The 21801-nt window shown below is 38.8% G+C and overlaps 1 protein-coding gene across 2 annotated transcripts in view; it reads right to left on the bottom strand.

Annotated features, from left to right (window-relative positions):
- SLC25A14 (solute carrier family 25 member 14) overlaps positions 1-21209 on the bottom strand; it is a 41004-nt gene extending 19795 nt beyond the window's left edge. Inside the window, exons 1-5 of one of the 2 annotated variants that reach the window (XM_023517379.1) lie at positions 20963-21209; positions 15409-15502; positions 12268-12415; positions 8727-8821; positions 6927-7012 (exon numbers count right to left, since the gene is read on the bottom strand). In XM_023517379.1, coding sequence (XP_023373147.1) covers positions 6927-7012; positions 8727-8821; positions 12268-12415; positions 15409-15502; positions 20963-21037 — 498 coding nt within the window. In that variant the 5' untranslated portion in view covers positions 21038-21209. The remainder of the gene's footprint in view (positions 1-6926; positions 7013-8726; positions 8822-12267; positions 12416-15408; positions 15503-20962) is intronic. The other variant, XM_023517380.1, reaches the window with a different exon arrangement.
- Between the last annotated feature and the right edge of the window lie 592 nt (positions 21210-21801).

Here is a 21801-nt window from a genome sequence, read left to right as displayed (position 1 = left end):
CACTTGAGCCCAGGAGTTGGAGGTTGCTGTGAGCTGTGATGCCACAGCACTACCCAGGGGGACAGCTTGAGGCTCTGTCTCAAAAAAAAAGAAAAAAAAAAGACCTTTAATTTAGACAGATCACTATGGTTTCAGAACCAAGCCAGGCATCTAAGTTTTATTTGTAAAAAGCATGACATTATAATTCTGCCAAGTGGCCTTTGAGAGCTCCAAGAAAGGAAATAGTCATGTAAAAGATTTGGTACAATTTCCCACAGACTCCAAACACAGACTCAATCATGGTAGTTGGTCACTGAATACTAGCGAACAGATGTACACCTAATTTTCATGAAGCACAACTCTAGCATTCAAGATTTCATTGTCCTTGGTAAGTCACATAAAAGTAGCACACTTTTATGCAGAAAGTCAACTGTTACTACTAAGCATTTTGAAATAAAAACCTAAGCCAAATTAAATTTTGATCAAAAACTATCATGTAAATGAATCAAAACTATAAATACCCCTATGGTAGGTAAAGAACTTATTTAATGTGATTCTTGAGCATGACCAGGACCAGGGTGAAGCACGTGAAGTACTTTCCTTAGGCGAGAAATGTAAAGGGACACAAAATGCTCAAGATAAATAATGTCTCAATACAATATTTTCAAAAAATCAAAATTAATCCACAAAAATCTGTAACAGATCAAATGTCAAAATTTTAACCAAGCTAGGGATTCATCAGGGCCAGGATTATAGTAAGGTAAATGATATGAATTGTACAAAATTCGTATGTTTTATCATGAAGCAAAGAAGCAATACATGGTAGAAGATACACAGATTTAGACAGATCACTACGGCTTCAGAACCAAGCCAGGAGGCATCTGAGATGAGGGCCTACAACAGGAATGGTGGGGAAACAACAAATTTGAAAAATATTTGAAATAAAATCCATAGATCTTGATACCTGATTTAATGTTAAAAGGAACTAGAAATATAAGAATCAAGGACAATCTAGGCATCTAATTTGGATGACCTAGCAGACCTGGGTAGTTGTAGTAGATTCCTAGTTGTCCCTTAACGTCTATTCTCTCCTTCTTCAATAATTAGAATTTTAACTGGGCACATGGTCCCCAGTTAGAGACTATATTTCCCAGCCTTCCTTTCAGCCAGACATAGGAATGAAACTAAGTCCTTCAGAATGAAATGTGAACATAAATAATTGTTGAAACATCCCTGCCTCTTGCTTTGAAGAAAATTGCCTGTATTTCAGGACAGGCAAACATCCCTACTTAATGAGAAAAAGTTCTTCCTTGCAGAAGAATTCTAGCTAAGAAACATGGAAGGATTTCACAAACTTAAATGAAGTAACTGATGCAGGTAATGGTCACCAATGGAGAAAACCATTAGATGAAGAATTCATAGGAAACTTTACAAAGAAGGAATCAGCTTGTCACGCCTAAACTTACTCATCAATCTTAACATAATAATTAAGACAACCAAACCTTGTACACCTCCTCATATGACTCAGTATGAACTTTACAGAAATAGAGGGCTAAAGGAATAAGTTAAATGAACTCACAAGGAAGCAAACAGACAAATCCAGAACTTGGGAATTCTACAGGACAGCTGATCCAGTTTATTCAACAAATTAATGGCAAAAGGAGAAAAAAAACGGTGTGGGGGGGGTGGTAGTGAGATACTCTAAGGTAAAAAGGACTTAAGAAACCTAACTATTGGCTCGGCACCTATAGCTCAACCGGCTAAGGCGCCAGCCACGTACACCTAAGGTGGCGGGTTTGAATCCCCAGCCCGGACCCGCCAAAACAACAATGACGGCTGCAACCAAAAAATAGCCGGGCGTTGTGGCAGGTGCCTGTGGTCCCAGCTACTTGGGAGGCGGAGGCAGGAGACTCGCTTGAGCCCAGGAGTTGGAGGTTGCTGTGAGCTGTAATGCCACGGCACTCTACCCAGGGGGACAGCTTGAGGCTCTGTCTCAAAAAAAAAAAAGAAACCTAACTATTAAATGTAATGTATAGACTTTGTTTGGATCTCAAGTTAAATAAATCAACTGTAAAATAAAAAGACAGTCAGAAAATCTGAACATAGATTATCAGATACCACTGATGAATTAATGTTAATCTTATTAGGTGTAACAATGGCATTGTGGTTATGTACGAAACCATTCCTTTATGAGACGTACATCAGAGTATGTGGGGGAAAATGACAGTATCTGGGATGTGCTTTAACATAATTCAGAAAAAAGGAATGGAGCAAGTATAGCAAATCTTAGCTGTTGAATCTAGGTGATACATACAAAGATGTTCGTTCATTGTACTGTATTCTGTACTCTTTGGTATGTTTGAAACTTTTTATCAAAAACTACATATGTAAAGATTTGAACTGTTAACAAAATGGAGGCCACAGTTGAGAAATACCCCAAGGCCAAATACCCACCCCCAGGTAACTAAAACTTTAGACATTCTGATTTCTCCCCAAAACACTATCTCTAATCATAAACACAGAATATAAGTTATGTCCTTGTCAGCATGCTTCAGTGAAATGGAACCGATTGACTATACACAATCATCTTAAATAGCTATTAAATTACCTTTTGAAAGAACAATAATTTACAATAGCCAATCACAAAGAAGTTCAAAATACTACCTCCTCTATGCTTTATAAATTGTATGTAACTGTTATAAGGCAAGCTGCTTACCACTTGGTCTGCAGTATCCCAGATCGTGATCTATACTTTCTCTTTCTGTATGACAATACACTTTTAAATTTTTCCTAATTTAATCTGATTTTACTTTTGACAAAAAAAAAAAAAAAGGAAATTGCTTTCCCTTGACTTTCTCTCTTCCCTTGGGAATGTAGGTATGATGGTGGTCCAACTTCAAACATACAGATTTTAAAAATACCACAGAAGAGAGGTCAGCAAACTTTTTCTGTAAAGTGTCAAACAGTAAAAATATTAGGCTTTGCAGGCCGACTACTCAGCTCTGCCACCGACTCATAAAAGCAACCACAGACAATACATAAACACACAGGATGGCTGTGTTCCAATAAAACTTTATTTACAACAGGCAGTGGGCCAGATTTGGCCCACAGACAGTTTTCCAATCCCTACCCTAGGAGATGATAGCAGTGCAACAAAACTGAAGGAACATGGTTCCTGAATGACTGCATGAAGTAGGGTCACCCTACCAGCTTAAATTGTTCTCTTTCGGACTGTTACATGATGGAGAAATAAACTTGTATATTGTCTAAGGCCTTGTATTTCTGACTTTGTTATAGCAACTTAGCCTATACCCTAATACAGTGTGATATAGTGAAAGCCAACGTCTTAAGAATGAAGATGGTCAACCAGGGAGAGATTGCAAAGAAAAGAGCTAAAGATGGAACTTAGTTGGAGAAGAGAAAAATTTATGAAGAAAAAAAAATTTATGATACATGCAGAATAAAAGCCCACAAATGAAACTACGGAGTTAGAAGCTAATTATTGTGGTGTCAAAACAACAGGAGAACTTCAAGTAAAAAAAAAAAAAAAGTAGTCAAAATTGGTTAAATGAGAACTAAATGTCCACTGGATGGATAATGTGAACATTGTTGCTGACCCCAGGGAGAATAGTTTCTTTTCTTTTTTCTTTTTTTTTTTTTTTCTTAAGGAAAGTTCCTTTGTGATGTTCAGTGTTTCCTGATGTTTTATTATTTGTCTATTTTTTTTATTTCTGAGGGTACATATAATTATGTTACATTGTTTGCATATTACAAAGATGTAGAAACAACCCAAGTACCTTTCAACATCTGAATGGATTAATAAACTGCGGTATATATATACCATGGAATACTATTCGGCCATAAAAAGATGGAGATTTGGTATCTTTTGTTACAACTTGGATGGATTGGGGAGAGTAGTTTCAATCAAGGATCAGGATTGATTACAGCCAAATTACAGGGGGATGGAGGGTAAGGACTAGTCTTTTGTAAAATCTGGATAGAAGATATCATTTTGAGGAAGTCAGAGGGTCAAGAAGAAATACTTTAGCATAAAAAGACTTGAACATATTTATCATTTGAGAGGAGGTAACCAGTAAAGACGAAGAAGCTGAAGATAAGAGAAACAAAAGGATAAATGATAAAGATTCCTAATGAAACAGAAATGGTCAGAGCAGAGTAAAGCCAGGGACTTTTTTAACTTGACTGTGGATCAGAACTACATGGAGGGCTTGTCAAAACACAGACTGCTGGGCCCCAATCCACATCGTTCTGAGTCACTAGGTGTGGGGTAGGGCCTGAGAATTTCCATTTCTAACAAGTTCCCAGGTAATGCTGATGCTGTTGGTCTGGAGAACCACACTTTGAGAACCACCACAGTAGAGACAAGGTATGGACCGGAATAGTTATGGGAATATAAATAAGTTGATAGGTGAAGGGTGAAAAGGACAAGAAGTTAAGAGATGTAAGGTGAGGCCATAAGAGGTAGAGTTGTCTGCTGAGATTAAGAGGAATGAGGAGCTAACAGAAGGCTTGAACGTTTAAAAGACCCTTAAAGATAGACAAAAGAGCTGCCCAAGGATAATGAAAGGACTGAAGAGCCCAACTGTGATCATAAATCATATTGGCATGGTGAGGTATGAGAAAGGAAGAGGTGGATGCTAGCATTGATAAATGATCATAATTTTGCCAGATACGTCAGAGGTATAAGAAATTGAAAGTGAATCACTTAAGAAGGCAAATTTCAGGGAGTTAAGAATTATTCTTGAAAAGCAAATTCTAATAGGTATAATTATATTGCAAATATCAATTTTCTTCATAAATACTTGTCCATAAATCTAAAATGGTATAAAAATTCTGTATTGAAATACTTCATAAATCTAAAATGGTATGAAAATTCTGTATCAAAATTACTCACTTTAGTCCAGAAAGACTATTTCGTATTTTTCTCCACCAACCACCATTATTTTTTTCACGTTTTTAAGTCACTCTCTCAGTTCTCAAAACTGTCTGAATTGCAGTAGATCTCTCTTTTTTTTTTTTTTTTTTGAGACGGAGCCTCAAGCTATCCCCCTGGGTAGAGTGCCATGGCATCACGCTCACAGCAACCTCCAACTCCTGGACTCAAGCGAGTCTCCTGCCTCCACCTCCCAAGTAGCTGGGACCACAGGCACCTGCCACAACGCCTGGCCATTTTTTGGTTGCAGCCATCATTGTTGTTTGGCGGGCGGGCTGGGGATTCGAACCCGCCAACTTAGGTGTATGTGGCTGGCGCCTTAGCCGCTTGAGCCACAGGCGCCTAGCCAGTAGATCTCTCTTTCACTAACCTAGCCATTAGTGCTTTTTTCAGTGGTCAAATAAAGTATGCGTCCTCTTTCTTTTTTCTTACTATCCCTTTAAAATAATTTTAAAACAATTTTTTAAAACTTTGAGATCCTTTTACATAATCATATAGTTATTGTTAATAATAAGTTTAAATAAGTTAATCAGAAAATATTTACTGCTTTATGATATACAGTAATTAGAAAATTGATATTAACTGTTTCCCTCTGTGATTTGATAAAACCTTAAAGAAATCAAATTATATTCTTTTTTTTTTTTTTTTGAGACAGAGCCTCAAGCTGTCCCCCTGGGCAGAGTGCTGTGGCATCACAGCTCACAGCAATCTCCAACTCCTGGGCTCAAGCGAGTCTACTGCCTCAGCCTCCCAAGTAGCTGGGACCACAGGTGCCCGCCACAATGCCTGGCTATTTTTTGGTTGCAGCCATCATTGTTGTTCGGCGGGCCTGGGCTGGATTTGAACCCGCCACCTTAGGTGTATGTGGCTGGCGCCTTAGCCGCTTGAGCCATAGGCGCCAAGCCTCAAATTATATTCTTAACAAATAAGCATAACAAATAAGCACTAATCCATACTATCCTGGTTTTGAATTCAGAATATCCCAACATAGGCCAAAATACATCACTTTAAAAGCCAAATTTCACCCTTAATAGAAATATTAATAAGGCAGAGAAAGACAGGAGAATTACAGATTTAAGGTACCCCAATTAGTTCTTAAAGGAGGCTTCTCCAAAAATACAATTTCAATTTACTCCTTAGATTGTACTCCAGGTTACACTACAGGTCAACATATCATACTAAGATTTGGGATGGGTAGGGAATATTGTGTAAAGAGGGGACAGGGTATTACAAATGTAGATTCATTCTCAGACCAATTTTATGAAATAGTACAAATGGAAGTACGGAACCTGGAAATTGATTCCTGTAAAACTGTACAGCCTTTGGAAAGAATCTACAGGGGCTTGCATACCCCAGTTTGAAGACCAATGGATTAATATATATATATTTTTAATTTTTATTATTTTTTATTTGAGACAGAGCCTCAAGCTGTCCCCCTGGGTAGAGTGCCGTTTTATCACAGCTCACAGCAACCTCCAGCTCCTGGGATCAAGTGAGTCTCCTGCCTCTGACTCCCAAGTAGCTGGGACCACAGGTGCCCACCACAATGCTTGGCTATTTTTTGGTTGCAGCCGTCATTGTTGTTTGGCAGGCCCGGGCTGGATTCAAACCCGCCACCTCTGGTGTATATGGCTGGTGCCTTAGCCACTTGAGCCACAGGCGCTGAGCCTGATTAATATATATCATAATAAATTGACTACTATTTACTGAGCATCTACTATCAACTGCAATGATAGGCAGAAAACAGTTAATATGAATTTTCTAATTACTGTATATCATAAAGCAGTAAAATATTTACATATATTTTCTCTAATCCTTCACAACTCTATGCTCTAAGCACTACATATCTTCATTTTACAAATGAGGAAAGTGAGGCTTAATGCACTTAAATGAATTGCCCAAGCTTTCATAACCATCAAGTGGGGAATTTAAACACAAATCTGACTCAAAGTTCATGCTCTTTTTAAATCATGCTGCATAGCATCTCTCTTACCTTTAGAACATCAGTGGGATTGGCTATAGTGGAAGATATCACTCCTGACACTACCCCACAGATCATATTAATTAGAAGAGTTTCATCTGTAAAAAGGAAAAATAAAAAGGTATGCTTGTATTGGGCACCACTTTCTGAGAATAGAATATTGAGCTATCAGAAGAAAAGAAGCTTGGTTAGAGAGATGACTTTAGAAATGAACTATAAAGCTTATGGAAATTTAAAAACAAAAACCTCAAATATTTCTATATCCCTAATCAGTACTTAAATATATAAAAGTTATAAAATAAAGGACAATCGTCTCTTGGGTCCCCTTCCACAACTATGGAAGGTCCCTCTCTCTTTCGCTTGCTGAAATAAATTGACTCTACAGCAAAAAAAAAAAAAAAAAATTGTAAAATAGAAATTATTTCTAAAAATATCATTATTTCTAACAGACACTGAAATAGCTTATTCTTCTATACAACACGTCTATACCTCCTGTACCTCACATGAATTCAAAATGTGGTATTTCTCCTTCAGCCATTTCAAACACCTAATGAACATGATTCATTTAAAATCTTGTTCTAGATAATTGTCAACTCTAAAGATTCAGAAACTTAACATTAAAAGATAAATTTTTTTCTCTAATATAACACGTTATCTAAATGTATCAAAATACTGGCAGGGCACAATGGCTCACACCTGTAATCCCAACACTTTGGGAGGCCAAAGCAAACACACTGCTTGAGGTGAAACCAGCCTGGCCCACACAGCAAGTGCTCACCTCTACAAAAAAATTAAAAATTAGTCAGCCATGGTAGCATGCATCTGTAGTCCTTAACTACTCAGAGGCTAAAGTGGGAGGATTGTGAGCTACGTATGATTGTGCTACTGCATTCCAGCCTGAGTGACAGAGCAAGATCCTCTCTCTAAATGAAAAATAAATTAATAAGTCTAAAATTAACTTTGATAAGCCTTAGCTCTCTCCTAGCCTCTATTAATTTACAGAAGTCTTCTGTAGTTGAATATGAATAAGCAATCATTTAGAACTAAATTCCCTCAGCCAAAAAAAAAAAAAAATCACAGAACATGTTATTCTACATCAAAAATTCAGTCTTCACAATTCCTCCCAACCATGAAGAGCCTACAAATAGAAACTAAATAAATCCAAGTGAAGAATATATGGAAGAAAATTATTTCAGGAAGAGGTAGAAGGAAACCCCATCAGGATTCTCAAAGAGGAGGCTACAGAAAAAAAGTCTATTTATGACAATAAAGTGATGCAAAGAACATTACTAACCGAAAGGCTCTCCAGCTGTCCCCAACCATCCAACAGCCCCAGGCCTGTGGTAACATAACCAATTAGTACAGTATCAGGCTGGAAGTAATGCAGCAGTGAATAGACACATGATAATACTGAATGCGGGTAAGGTAGCAAGAGGTACATCAGGATCTAGGATATAACAGCCTAAAATCACTTTACCTAACAAAAGCTTATCTAAATTAGCAGCTAAATAATGCCTTACAGTTGAAGTACTCTTATTGATAAGGACAGTATTTATTTTCTAGACAAGATTCCTCCATGATTCTTCTAGGATGATCAGATGCCTTTTTTATTGACAGGAAAAGGGACAAATTTGAAGAGTAGGTCACCCATTATTTTTACCTCTGCAAAGACTTACCCCAAGTCAACACAAGCTCACTTTATCCTTGCAGTGATTGTTCTCCATTCTTAGGAATCCTGTGATGAACACTTCTCATTAAGCATGATTTTAAAAATCTAAAGTGATTACCTCAAAAGAGGGTGCATATACTGACCTTCCAAACGTTCTACAAATAATCGCTTCAAGCTTTGGTAAATGCCAATTTTAATGGTGCCATAGGATGCCTGTCTTAGTAGAGCAGGAGCAATTCTTCCCAAAAAAGAGAAAGAAAGAAAAGTTACTTATATTCAACATGCATTTGCATATTATACATATCTAAACAGCCTATCATTCCTATTACCTATCTCATCCCACGGAACTGCAGAATACAACTTTTTGCAAGCACCCATGAGACATTCACCAGGACAGCACACATCCTAGTTCATACAACAAACGTCAATAAACCTACAAGAACTGAAATCATTGAGACTACATGCTTCTCTGACCATAATAGAATCAAATCAGAAATCAGTAAGTAAAATCCTTAAACACTTAGAAATTAAACATACTTCTAAACAATCCACTGGTCAGGGGAAATATCAAAGGAAATTTTAAAAACATAGATCTGAATGGAAATAAAAACTCAACCTATTAAAATATATGAGATCAGTCAAAGCAGTGCTGACATGCTTACATTAGCACATGCCTACATTAGAAAGAAGGAAAGTCTCAAATCAATAATCTAACTTTCCACCTTAGGAAACCATAAAAAGAACAAAATAAACTCAAAAGCAAACAGAAGGAAGAAAATAATAAAGACCATAAGTCAATGAAATTAAAAACAAGAAAACAGAGAAGAAAAATTAATGAAACAAAAAGCTCTTTGCAAAAGAGCTGATAAACCTCTAGCAAGACTCACAAGGTTTAAAAGATAGAAAATATACATTACCAATATCAGGAATGAAATAAAGGAATAGCCCTACAAATCCTGTAGCCATTATAAGGGTAATCAGAGAATACTATAAACAACTTTATATTCATAAATTCAACAACTTTAATGAAATGAACTAATTCCTTGAAAACAACAAACTACCAAAATTCAACTAAGATAAAAACTGAGTAAGTCTCATAACCACTGAAATGGACTGAATGTTTGTTTATATCTTCTCGAAATTCATATGTTGAAATCCTAACCCCTCATCATGGTGGGCTTAGGAGGTAGGGATTTGGGGAGGTCATTAAGTCATGAGAGTGAAGCCATCATGAATGGGATTAATGCCCTTATAAAAAGGATCCCAGGGAGCTTTCTCCCTCTCTTTCTGCCACGTGAGAATGCAAGAAGTCTTAGCAGTCTGAGCCCTCACTAGAACCCTGCCTATACTGGTACCCTGATCTCAGACTTCCAGCCTCCAGAACTGTGAGAAATAAATTTCTGTTGTTTTATAAGCCACTCAGGCTATAGTACTTTTTCATAGCAATCCAAACTAAGACAACCATTAAAGAATTTGAATTCATAATCTGAAAGTTCCCAAAAAGGAAATCTCCAGGCCCAGATAATTTAACCGTAGAATTCTATCAAACATTTAAAAAAATAACACCTATCTTATACAATCTCTGAAACTGAAGAGCGGATGCTTCCCAACTCATTTTGGCTAGTATTACCCTGATACCAAAACCAGACAAAAATAGTACAAAAACTAAACTACAGACAAATATCTCTCACGAACTTATATACAAAAATCCTTAAGTAAATATTAGCAAATTGAATTCAGCAATGTATAAAAAGAATTATATATCTCTACCCACCTAATAGGAATTTTTTTTTTTTTTTTAGAAATAAACCTCTACTTCCTAATAGTTGCAGATACATGTTTAATCCTATTAACAAGGAGGTAATAGAGCCAAGATTTCATCCTATTAAAGTTCTCCGTTAAACTGGAGACACTGTCACTCATACCTTCTCTGAGATCCTTCCAAATTGCAAAACTATTCTTTAGGGGATATAAATAGAAAGCGGCAACTCACACAGTTAGAATTTTAAAATGATGACTAAATATGCATATTTCTGATTTTATTGCTTGCTATGAGAAAAAAATATCTTGTGATTATCCACACTGATGAAAGAACAAGGTGAAATAGATGATACACAAATCATCTTGCTTCAGAATGTATTATCTGATTTCTTTCCTAAGAAAATGATCTTTTATATTAAGTCTAATTTGGCTCAGAGCCTATAGCACAGATGGCTAGAGCGCCAGCCACATACACTGGAGCTGGCAGGTTCGAATCCAGCCTGGGTCAAAAAATAGCTGGGTAGAGCGGCACCTGGTAGCTCAAAGGAGTAGAGTACCGGCCCCATATACCAGAGGTGGGAGGTTCAAACCTAGCCCCGGCCAAAAAAATAGCCTGGCGTTGTGGCAGGCACCGGTAGTCCCAGATACTTGGGAGGCTGAGGCAAGAGAATCGCTTGGGCCCAGGAGTTTGAGGTTGCTGTGAACTGTGATGTGCCACAGCACTGTACCTAGGACAACAGCTTGAAACTCTATCACCAAAAAAAAATTATGTCTAATTTATTTTAATAATAAAATTGGTATCTAGTCTCTGAACAGTAAACTGGCAGCCTAGTTACAAGACTGGCCTAGGAAAATAGCAACAGATAAACTACAAACTGGACAATAACCACAAACTTGTGACTAATCAAAAATTGGTCAAAAAATATGAGTTTCTCTCTTCTTTTTTTATATTTTTTGGATTTTTTGTTTTTATTAAATCAGCCCAATTCATAATTGCTAAGACATGGAAACAGCCCAAGTGCCCATTAACCCATGAATGGATTAACAAATGGTGGTATATATATACCATAGAATACTATGCAGCCATAAAAAGATGGAGACTTCACATCTTTTACATTTACCTGGTCTCCCTCTTTCTCACTCTACATTTTCTGTTTAAACTGCCAGAAGAATCTCTTTAAGGAGGAAAATTTTATTTATTATTTATTTATATTTTTGTCTGTTTGCTTAGCAGGCCCGAGCTGGGTTCCAACTCACCATTGCTGGAAAATGTGGCTGGTGCCCTAACCACTGAGCAAAAGGCACCCAGCCTAAAGAGGAAATTTTTTTTTTTTTGAGGCAGAGTCTCACTATGTTGCCCTCAGTAGAGTACTCTGGCATCATAGCTCACAGCAACCTCAAACTCTTGGGCTTAAGCAAGCCTCCCAAGTAGCTGGGACTACAGGTAACTGCCACAACACCCAGCCATTTTAGGTTGCACTTGTCATTGTTTAGTAGGCCCAGGCCGGCTCGAACCCACCACCCTCAGTGCATGTGGCCAGCGCCCTTACTCACTGAGCTACGGGCACCGAGCCAAGAGGAAAATTTTAAAGGAAGTCAGTATTTAGCAACTCAGGAAGAATGTCACAAAAATATATACAATTAATTGATGCTACCAGTAACAGTGACTATTGATGACTCCCAGGAAAGCCAGAGAAAGCCTGTGCTGCAATGATATGTCCTTTTAAAATGTATCATTTATTGCCAAATGAACACAAAATCCAAAGCTTAAGACTTGCAGGCATATGACATAAACTGGCACATCAATGTTGAATTACAAGTTGAAACAGTGAATATGAAAGGCACAAACTATTAGATAGATGAAATATACGGCTTCTTTAAAAAGCACCTCATTCATAACATAAAGAAAGAATCCATTCTTACCCTGAATACAGTGCCAATACACCTTCCTCTTTATAGATTCGGAACAAGGCATGAAACATCCCTCTATATTTAATCTCTTTGAAACGGACATCGATGCTTTGGCCTTGAACTTGAAGACGTGTTTTGGTAAGGTCCACAGGGAAAGTTCCTGTAAAGAAAAACTCTCATTTTTAAATATTTCAAGAGTCGTATTTGAATTTTGGCTAAGTATAAGGCAATGGCAATGTATGAAACATAAGATAAAATCATTTTTACAATACACAGAAGATCTCTACTAGAATATGACTCTTAGAAGAGTCATATGTAGTAAGTAAAATGCACTATATGCTACAGGGTGTCCTGAAAGTCACCCCTGAAGTTATTATACATAAAGAAAATGGGAAATTATAGCTAAAGGTAACTTCACTAATAAAATATTCAGTATGAAATTTGAGAAAGACATGGCCAGCACATAAAGAATATTTTGTGAATATTTTGTAAAACTCCGTAATGAGTATTTTGTAAATAAAGGTATATTTAGCTGTAATTTCTCACTTTCCCTATGTATGGCAAATTTTGAGACACCTTGTATATATGAAGTGCCATGTCAGCCACAGTATACATGAAACTGTGATATAATAAAGTGATTTAAGATTGCCCTAATATACTATACATGTAAAATAATTTAAATGCTTTTGTTTCATCTGTAGCATACAATCTGGCATTTATTAGTCTCCCTCTTGCCCCCTCTACCTCATGTCTCCCCACCTCTCCCTCATAAAATCTCCCCACATTTTCTCAAAAATAAGAATGCATGGGATTGGTGTTCAAGATGTTCTTATATAACATTACAAAATTTTGTGGATTTTTTCCTTTTTTTTTTTTTGAAACAGAGTCTCACTATGTCACCCTCAGTAGGGTGCCGTAACATCACAGCTCACAGAAATCTCAAACTCTTGGGCTTAAGCGATTCTCTTGCCTCAGCCTCCTGAGTATCTGGGACTACATGCGCCTGCTACAACACCCATCTATTTTTTGGTTGCAATTACCATTGTTGTCCATCAGGCCCAGGCCAGGCTCAAACCCTTCAGCTTCAGTATATGTGGCCAGCACTCTACTCACTAATTTTTTTTTTTTTGACACAGAGTCTCACTCTATTGCACTGGGTAGTGTCCTGGGGGCATCATCATAGCTCACAGCAATCTCAAACACCTGGGTTTGAGCAAGCCTCTTGCCTCAGCCTCCCAAGTAGCTGAGATTATAAGCATGCACCACAATACCTGGCTACTTTTTCTTTTCTTTTTTCTTTTTTTTTTTTTTTGAGACAGAACCTCAAGCTGTCACCCTGGGTAGAGGGCTGTGGCATCACAGCTCACAGCAACCTCCAACTCCTGGGCTCAAGCGAGTCTCCTGCCTCCACCTCCCAAGTAGCTGGGATTACAGGTGCCCACCACAACACCCGACTATTTTTTGGCTGTAGCTGTCATTGTCATTTGGCAGGCCCAGGCTGGATTCGAACCAGCTCAGGTGTACGTGGCTGGCGCCTTAGCTGCTTGAGCCACAGGCACGGAGCCTCTGGCTAGTTTTTCTATTGTTACTAGAGACAAGATCTCACTCTTGCTCAGGCTGGTCTTGAACTCCTGAGCTCAAGCAATACACCCACCCTGGGACTCCCAGAGGTCTAGGATTACAGGCATGAGCCACCAAGTCTGGCCTTTTCCTTTTATTTCTTTGTAAAAAAAAATATACAGTTCTCTAATATTATGAAAGTAAGTCCTGGCTAGACATGATGGCTCACGCCTATAATCCTAGTACTCTGGGAAGCCAAGGTGGGTGTATTGCCCTGAGCTCAGAGGTTTGAGACCAGCCTGAGCCAGAGTGAGACCCAGTTTCTACCAAAACAAAAAGTCGAGTATTGTGGTGGTTGCCTATAGTCCCACCTACTTGGGAGGCTAAGGCAAGAGAATTGCTTAAAACCAAGACTTGGAGGTTGCTGTGAGTTATGATGCCACAGCACTTTACCGAGGGCCACAAAGTAGGACTCTGTCTCAATTAAAAAAATAAATAAATAAATGAAAGAAAGTCCTATTTGGTTCTACTCATCCTGGCTCCTTAGGTAATTTAGGAATAATACCAGTAGAGTTCTTAGAGGGAAAATTTATTTAACAAAACTGCCTTTTCTATGTCAACACACAGAAATGGTCATTACTCTGACAAAATATATTTCCAGAAATATTTCAAGGTCTAAAACTAACAAAGTGATCATGTAGTTCTTAGTCTCTGATGATCTGTATATCACAATTTCAGAGCATATGCCAAGAAGGTCAACAAACCTTGGTGGATTGTAGTTATTCGTGAACAGTTTAGGAAACAGAAAATCTGGAAGATGAAAAGTCACAGTCTAAAAGTATTTCTGAATTAAAATCAAACAGTGAGGAATCTTATCTGATCTTGTTAGTAAGTGTTCTTCTGAAATGGGACAGAAGTTTGAAAACAGAGTTTGGATACTTATTAAGAAAGTTATAAACTTTGCAGAAAAGAAAGACCATTAGGAACATAACAGAAACACCTCCATACTTTCAGGAATATTACTTAAGCCTAGCAAATTAACAAATCACTAAACTACAAAAAAAAAGCTTCCTACGTTTGATTTTTCTTATCTTCATTTGCCATATCATTAGTATTACTTTCTCCAAAATATTACTTGATGGCTTTGCAACAATAATTTATTTTTATTTTATTTTTTTTAGAGACAGGGTCTTGCTCTCTTGCCCAGGCTGGAATGTGTGGCCCAATCATAGCTCACTGTAACCTTGAACTCCTGGCTCATACAATCAATCCTCTCACTTCAGCCTCCTAAGTAGCAGGGACTACAGGCATGTACAACCACATCTGGATAATTTTTTTAAAAATTGGTGGAGACAAAGTCTCACTTTGTTGCCCAAGCTGGGCTCAAACTCCTAGGCTCGTGCAATATTTCTGCTTTGGCCTCTCAAAGCACTAGAACTATGTGTGAGCCACCATGCCCAGTAATACAATAATTTTTAAAACACATAGAGTGAGCTGCTTTTTATTTTTCTCCAGTTGTCACCAAAAATAACTGTCACCATACCTTACCATCTGTACTATGAAATGCAGATTTGTCATTTTTCACATTCTTACCAAACTCAGCAACAATAGAGGCAAGGCCGCCATAAACAAAGGGTTTCCAATTCAGACCAGACATCTCATGGCTTACGGTGGCACTTTTCTGGTGCTAAAAATAAACACAAATCAGAACAAGGCACAAGAGTGAGGAGCATTTGTTAGTATCTAATCATATAATTTAGAACACAAACAAAATTGACAAATAAAACAGATGTAGAGGAAAAACCCAACAAGTGGAATGACACAAAATGGGTGATTCTGTTTTATGTGCTGGATGATCATGAATTTGTTGTTTACTGTCATTCTGCAGAAGTAGGAGTGTGATTCACTCAAAGATCAACCAGTGCTCTTCATTCTCTCTAGTTTCTTTAATGTTATACTCATCACCGCCCAAAGAAGAGGCTTCAGTCCATCCAGCACACCCAACTCAGACATTCAACTAGACAATTACAAGTGAAGGAACCTGGAATTCAAATCATACAGGCTGAGGCATCTCATAAAAGCAGTTCATGATATTCAGTTAGCTTGATTCAAGTGCAAAGCATGGGCTCATATTACTACCTTCTCATATTCTTAGCCCTTTTTTCTCCCCATTAAACTTTACAATTTTCATTCATCTAGCTACTTCTACGTATATACAACTTTGCTCCTCAAATAGGCCTAAGCTAAGCACCTTTTCACCTTTCTTCTGCCCCCCAGAGGAATGATAGCAATATGATGTCTCTCTTCTAACTTTTAACATCCATCCATCTAGTGAATCTCCTTTTCCTTCCCCCACCCCTTTAAAGCACATACACATAAATACTGTTCTTCTTTTATGTTCTGTTCTTTTTAACAACGTATCATGCTCCCAACCTCCCTTTCCTCCTTCCCCATCCTGTCCCCATTAAACCTGTTATCTTCAATCTCTTCAGCTTTCCTCTCTTTTCCTACTCTTCTCAGCCCTTTCTCTATTGGATTTTATTTTTTCCATTGCTCTTGCTTCTAGGCCAGTGGTTTTCAAATTTAGCATGTACCAAGATCATTTGACGATGGGCTTCTCCCCCAGAGTTTCTGATTAGAGATCTGGCCCTGAGAATTTACAAGTTCTCAAATAGGAACTACTGCTCTAAGTGTCACTAACTAAATCCTGGTCCACCAAAATGTAATATCTTTTCTTAGCATGGATTCTCTGATTTCCTTTAAATATTTCTGAATTTCTAAATCAACCTCCATGTAGTCTGTGGTCAAAAATGAAGACTCTGAAGTCAGAGTACCTAAATTTAAATCGCAACTCCAGATTCAAATCCTAACTCTATCATTTACTATTAATAGTTCTCTGACCTTGGACAAATTATATATAGTATTTAACCTCTTTCTATGCCTCCATTTTCTTTTTTTTTTTTTTGGAGACAGAGCCTCAAGCTGTCCCCCTGGGTAGAGTGCCGTGGCATTACAGCTCACAGCAACCTCCAACTCCTGGGCTCAAGCAAGTCTCCTGCCTCCGCCTCCCAAGTAGCTGGGACCACAGGCGCCCGCCACAACGCCCGGCTATTTTTTGGTTGCAGCCGTCATTGTTGTTTGGCGGTTCCGGGCTGGGGATTCGAACCTGCCACCTTAGGTGTACGTGGCTGGCGCCTTAGCCGGTTGAGCTATAGGCGCCAAGCCTATGCCTCCATTTTCTGAACTGCAAAATGGGATTAATAATGTAAACTAATTCTATGTACCCTCATATTAACATGAAATTTAAAAAAGAGAAAATACTAGAGGATTGTTGTGAAAGTTAAATAATTTATGTAAAACACCAAGAAAAGTACTTGGCACTTAGCTCAGTAACTGTTAGCGAATTATCATTATTACATTTTTGAAACTTTAAGTACCCAAATTTACATTTTAACAGACATTCCTTGATGCCCACCTGTCCCATTGCTTAATTTGGGGTTAGTGACTTTGAATCACAGTATCTCTTTACAGGAGACAAGGTTTTGCTTTGATTCCACAAAAGGAATTCTCTGTAGCTAAGCAAAGAACAATCTTCCAGAGAAGACAGGAAACATGCAGACAAATGTTTTAGTTACAGGCCATAAAATTATGATAGAAACTTCTTTTCAATCATAGTACATATAGACTCTGGAACATAGAGTCCTTTCGGAGGAAAGTTGTTGAAAGGAATTCTAAAAAAAAAAAAGTAGGAAGAGGTACATCAAATATCAACTGCAGTTTGAAATAACAGCCTTTAATACTAAATACTACCTTATCAACATTTTTAGCTACGTCCATATTTTAGGATTAGAATTGAGAATAAAACCTGACATATATGGTCAGAGAGTAGAAATGAAAAAGCAGGATCATGGCATATCCCCTCTCTGAGCCTTTGGGGGGAATAATTCACTTTCCAGTCACAAATTTGGAGATTACCCAAAATGGTCTAAATGTTTCAGAAAACTGCTGTGCTTCTCTCCAAAAGTTTCTCTTTACAACTTCTTTCAACTCTTTTCATTACAGAGAAAGCTTCTATCAAAACTTCACTACCTGGCTCGGCGCCTATAGCTCAACCGGCTAAGGCACCAGCCACGTACACCTAAGGTGGTGGGTTCGAATCCCCAGCCCGGACCCGCCAAACAACAATGACGGCTGCAACCAAAAAATAGCCGGGCGTTGTGGCGGGCGCCTGTGGTCCCAGCTACTTGGGAGGCGGAGGCAGGAGACTCGCTTGAGCCCAGGAGTTGGAGGTTGCTGTGAGCTGTAATGCTACGGCACTCTGCCCAGGGGGACAGCTTGAGGCTCTGTCTCAAAAAAAAAAAAAAAAAAACTTCACTACCTGCCACCAAGCCTTTAATAAGGAGGATGTACTCAGGGTCCAGGAAGGAAAAATGAATCAGTGAAAAAGGCAGGGAGCAGAGCCACGGCAAGGAACAGAAAAACCAGTCACTGACTCTTAGGCCAGTTAGCATAAGTGGTTCCCTAATGAAGTTTTCACAATTCTGAGGTGAAATACAAAAATAAGGGCACCCTGATACCTTTTTTCAGCTAAATGTATTTAAGGACTGTTATTAGAAGATCATATTCTTCTTAGTCTTGCAGCATTAAAAAAATCATCTTTCTTGTATGAAATGATAATAGTTATGATTTAATTTAAAAATCTTTAAAAAAAATGGTAATAGTTAACAGTTGATTTTTGTTTAGCATCTTTACTTGGGAAAAATAAGACTATCCTATACTTGTGTCCCCTCCCCACACATAACATTTAAATTTTACTCACCCATGAAATCCAAAAGTCTGGGAACCACTGGCCAAATCCAACACTGCCACTACCATCACCTCCCTACTCCAATCTGATAGTTAAATCTCCTTCACTCCAACGTTAGGAGAGAATATTATGAAGATATCCTGTATCATCTTTTATTAGATCTGATTTTAGACAGTCCTTCATATTGAGCCAAAAGCGTGTTTCCTCTCATTTGTACCCAGTCTTTGGAGGCAATATTCAACAAGTTTATTCTTTTTCCCTTGGGGAGTCCTTCAAATATTTAAAGACAGCCATTACATTCTCTTTTATCTTTCTCAGGCTAAATACCTATGATCATTTTCTTTATTCTATATATTATAATTCAATTATTACAACAGAAAATTGCAGTCACTTTTTCACTGGCATATCATACTGAGTCATTATACTGCCAGCTGAAACCTCTGAGTCTTTTACATAAAGCTGACTATATGCATGCATGTTATGTTGCACGTATTCTTCAAGTGTGCAATATCTTCTGGACCTTCATTTATCTCTTCTATATCTTAATCTCAGGTATAAAATTAATGACTAGGATAAGATTTATCTTCTAGTTGCCCCATGTTATTTCCTCTCCTAACTAGGTTAAGATCCCTGAGGCTGGATACCATATCTCGTGATATTTTTTATAACCTCCACAATAGTCTGCACAGAATTGAGTATACATCCATTAAATATTCAGTTGGTTTCCCAGAGTAACAACACTTATGCAGATTGCATGTGAAAGGTTAAAAGGAAGCCAGGAAGGTAACTTGCTGGACTAAGTTAATGCTTATACACACCTGCACATGACACTCTCCTGATCCCCAGATACTCCCTGCCTATGAATCCTCTTACCTTGCTTTTGTTACAGTGAATTACTTATGTGAAATACCCCAAGCTCTCTAAAAACTGTTTTAACTTGTCAGAGCTTACCTAAGTTAAAAATAGAAATACAGTACCCTAGATATATTTATTGTATAAGGAAGCCAAAAAAAATTGTCTTCAAAATGCAGACATGTATTCTGAAGATCTAAGGAAATTTGATACTTTAGTAAGTGAGAATAAGAATATTCCAGAATACAGCATCCCTGTTGTATATAGCTCCACGCTATTCCTAAGGTCTGGTCAGGAAACCCTTCTCTCTGAAAGTTTCTGAGTGCCTTTCTTGCTTTTCCTTTAAGAAAAGAGTAGGCGCTAAACATTCTCAGATTCAGAAGGTAACAAAGGAGAGCCATGTAAATATTTATTGAAGGCATTCTAAATGCCCAAACCTGCAACATGCTTTGGGTGTAACTGTCATGTTTGAAAAACATAGAAATATGTTCTAATACTAAGACAATATTTGCCATGCAACCTACCTTCCCTAGATAATTAAGGATATAAGGCAGGGATATAAGTTATACGAAAGTTGTACTTGTCTTTTAAGACCTTATAATCTGGTGGAAGAATCAAGGTAGTTCATTACAGAAAAATTAAATGCTAAACGTTGTGGTACAAAATGTATGAGCAAAAGGAGCAAAGAAAAGACAATGATCAGTACAGGCTTGAAATATGAAAAGGCCTGTGGAGGCGAGAAAACATAAATTGAGCCTTGACAGAAGGTAGGAAGAATCTGGATAGGTACAGGTGAGGGAGAGATGTGGGGGGACAGGATGAATAGACACACAAACGTGGGAACAAGCACAGCATGTAGAGGCAGGGATCAGTATGGTTTGGGCCGACAAGAAAGGAACCTAACTGGAACAGAGAATTCCCTTGTTGACTGAAACAATGACAGACAAGAAATACAAAACAACGAGTTATGTTGAAATGCTTGATACCAAGGGAGGTGGAAGGGGCAACTGCAAGCTTTTTTTAAACAGGGAAATAACTGAAGGAAATCCACGACATTTTAGTTAGCCTACTAGGGATGCACCAAACACAGTGGATTACAAACAGAGAGGCAGGGAGACTAGCTTAGGATGGTGCAAAGTAAAGCAGTGGTTGTTGGCATTGAGGTTAGAGATAAATATCTGAAATGGAGATGCAAAGAACTCAATGGTGTAGGGAAGGAAGATGAGGCAAAGGTTCATGATGATTCTAAGCATCTCTAGCCTGGAAAAAAAAAAAAAAGAACCACGGACACCAAACTATAAATGTCCCTGCTGTTACCTTGTCTGAGAAACTAATTCATGTTGATAATAGCTGTTCATCTTAATCAAGTAACTGAACTGCATTTTAATAGATGCCTTCAATGCCTTGACAGTGGGAAAGGATTGAAACCGAAGGGGAGCATCTTTCAACAGCATCCCTCACACTAATACAATGGAGGTGTTTGCTTACTCCGCTTACAATCACGGCCGCCGTTGCAAACTTCACCCTTAGAAAAATTAGGATTATTCCGGGAAAGATACCCATTCACCCTCTGGGTAGCAGGATCTTGCCAGTTCCTCTGCTGTCAGAGCGAGTTCGTGGAGAGAAGGGAGGCGCCTGAAGGAGGCGGCCTCCCAGGGGGGCCGAGGAAGCAGGGTTCGATCGAAGAAGTAAAACCACCGACGCCAGAAGAGTGAAAGACAGGGAAGGGACTCAGCTGAGGGGAGAGAGAGATCAGAGGACCGTTAAGCCCCTCCCAGGCCGGGAACCAGGCCAGCCTGGCCCCGCGCGGCCTGGCGCGGCCCAGCCCCGCTCCCCAGCCTGGAAGTCCAGGAGCTCCCCCTCACCTGCTCCAGCTCATCAGACGACTGGGAAGCTAAGGTTCCCACAGTCGGAAACGCCACCGCAACGCCAACCCGGAAGCATTGAGACCAACGGAAGTAACCAAGACGTTGCCTCAGCAACCTTGCCGCAGCCATTGCAACTCCACCCCTTCCACGCCTAAAAAGGCAGGCATGGAGTAAGAATTAGAAGCAGCACGGGTCTAAAGGCGGGAGTCGGACAGCAGAGGATCTTAATGCTGACTTGCGGGACATGTGGGACGAGGGAGCTGAGGCGTGGGTATTGGGCAGCTCCGCAGTTAATGTGCTCAGCGCGGAGGACAGAGGTGTTGCCGCCTCTCCGCATTACCCACCCACCTGACGCATACAAAGACCACGAAAGGAGGGGCACAAAGAGAGGGGAGGGGCCCGCAGGGCGAGCAGGGCGTGAGGGGCGGGGCTAGCGGGATTGTGGGCGTGGCGTCCTGC

The sequence above is a fragment of the Otolemur garnettii genome, unplaced genomic scaffold, assembly GCF_000181295.1.
Source record: "Otolemur garnettii isolate 467f Iridium unplaced genomic scaffold, OtoGar3 scaffold00109, whole genome shotgun sequence".
Taxonomy (NCBI): Eukaryota; Metazoa; Chordata; class Mammalia; order Primates; family Galagidae; genus Otolemur; species Otolemur garnettii.
The sequence above is the reverse complement of the archived record's forward strand: the minus strand, read 5'-3'. Positions and strand labels throughout refer to the sequence as shown.